Here is a 715-nt window from a genome sequence, read left to right on the forward strand (position 1 = left end):
ACCCTATACGGCCGCATGTACACCTTACCCCCTTCTCTGGTGATAATTTCAAAGAATAGCAGTATGAAAATAAGTTGTTTTTTGTATCTTAATTCACAACGGTCTATTGAATTAGACATATTCTCTCTATATAAGTGTTTCTATTCATGGATAGAAAACAATCAGACCAAGGTAAGGAAAAAATCGTGCCCTGACAATTGAGCTTGATTATATCTACTACACATCTACGTCGCCAGTAAATCTGATTTCATAGCTAGTCACATACATATACCATGCATCTTAGTGATCTCAGATATACTGGGTGCCTACTTGTGGTAGCACTCCTCACATATGCTATCGAATACACCTGCCGAAAGTTTCTTTTCATTTTTCGCCTTGTTCTCTTCCTTGCATCTTTCGCTATAATGACTAACCAAGGGCCCGAAACGCAACAGATTAAGCGGTGGCTGGACACCGCCGGCATTAAAGACATGAAACAGCTGGCAATGTTGAAGGACGTACCGAAAGCAGCAACGGCGGGGCTGCAGGCTCTTGCTGTACTTCTCAATCGCGGCGGCTTGCAGGATACCAGCGCTCAACGTAGTTAGAGGTTTTATTCCTCGAAAAGCTCAATGTCCGCCACGCATCCATCTTTGTCTCCTCCAGCACGATTGAGGAAGGCATTAGATCCCTTCCAGGATGTATATATATAGGCGTCAGGGTCGCAAGGCAGTAC

At 44.1% G+C, this 715-nt stretch overlaps 1 protein-coding gene across 1 annotated transcript; it reads left to right on the forward strand.

Annotated features, from left to right (window-relative positions):
* The first annotated feature begins 260 nt into the window (after nucleotides 1–260).
* On the forward strand, nucleotides 261–650 carry FOIG_16958 (uncharacterized protein). Its single transcript, XM_031218438.1, has one exon. It carries the CDS (start codon nucleotides 273–275, stop codon nucleotides 585–587), a length of 315 nt encoding a protein of 104 aa, XP_031051848.1. The 5' UTR covers nucleotides 261–272; the 3' UTR covers nucleotides 588–650.
* Nucleotides 651–715: the final 65 nt, after the last annotated feature.

The sequence above is a fragment of the Fusarium odoratissimum genome (assembly GCF_000260195.1).
Source record: "Fusarium odoratissimum NRRL 54006 unplaced genomic scaffold supercont1.385, whole genome shotgun sequence".
In the NCBI taxonomy this organism is placed as follows: domain Eukaryota; kingdom Fungi; phylum Ascomycota; class Sordariomycetes; order Hypocreales; family Nectriaceae; genus Fusarium; species Fusarium odoratissimum.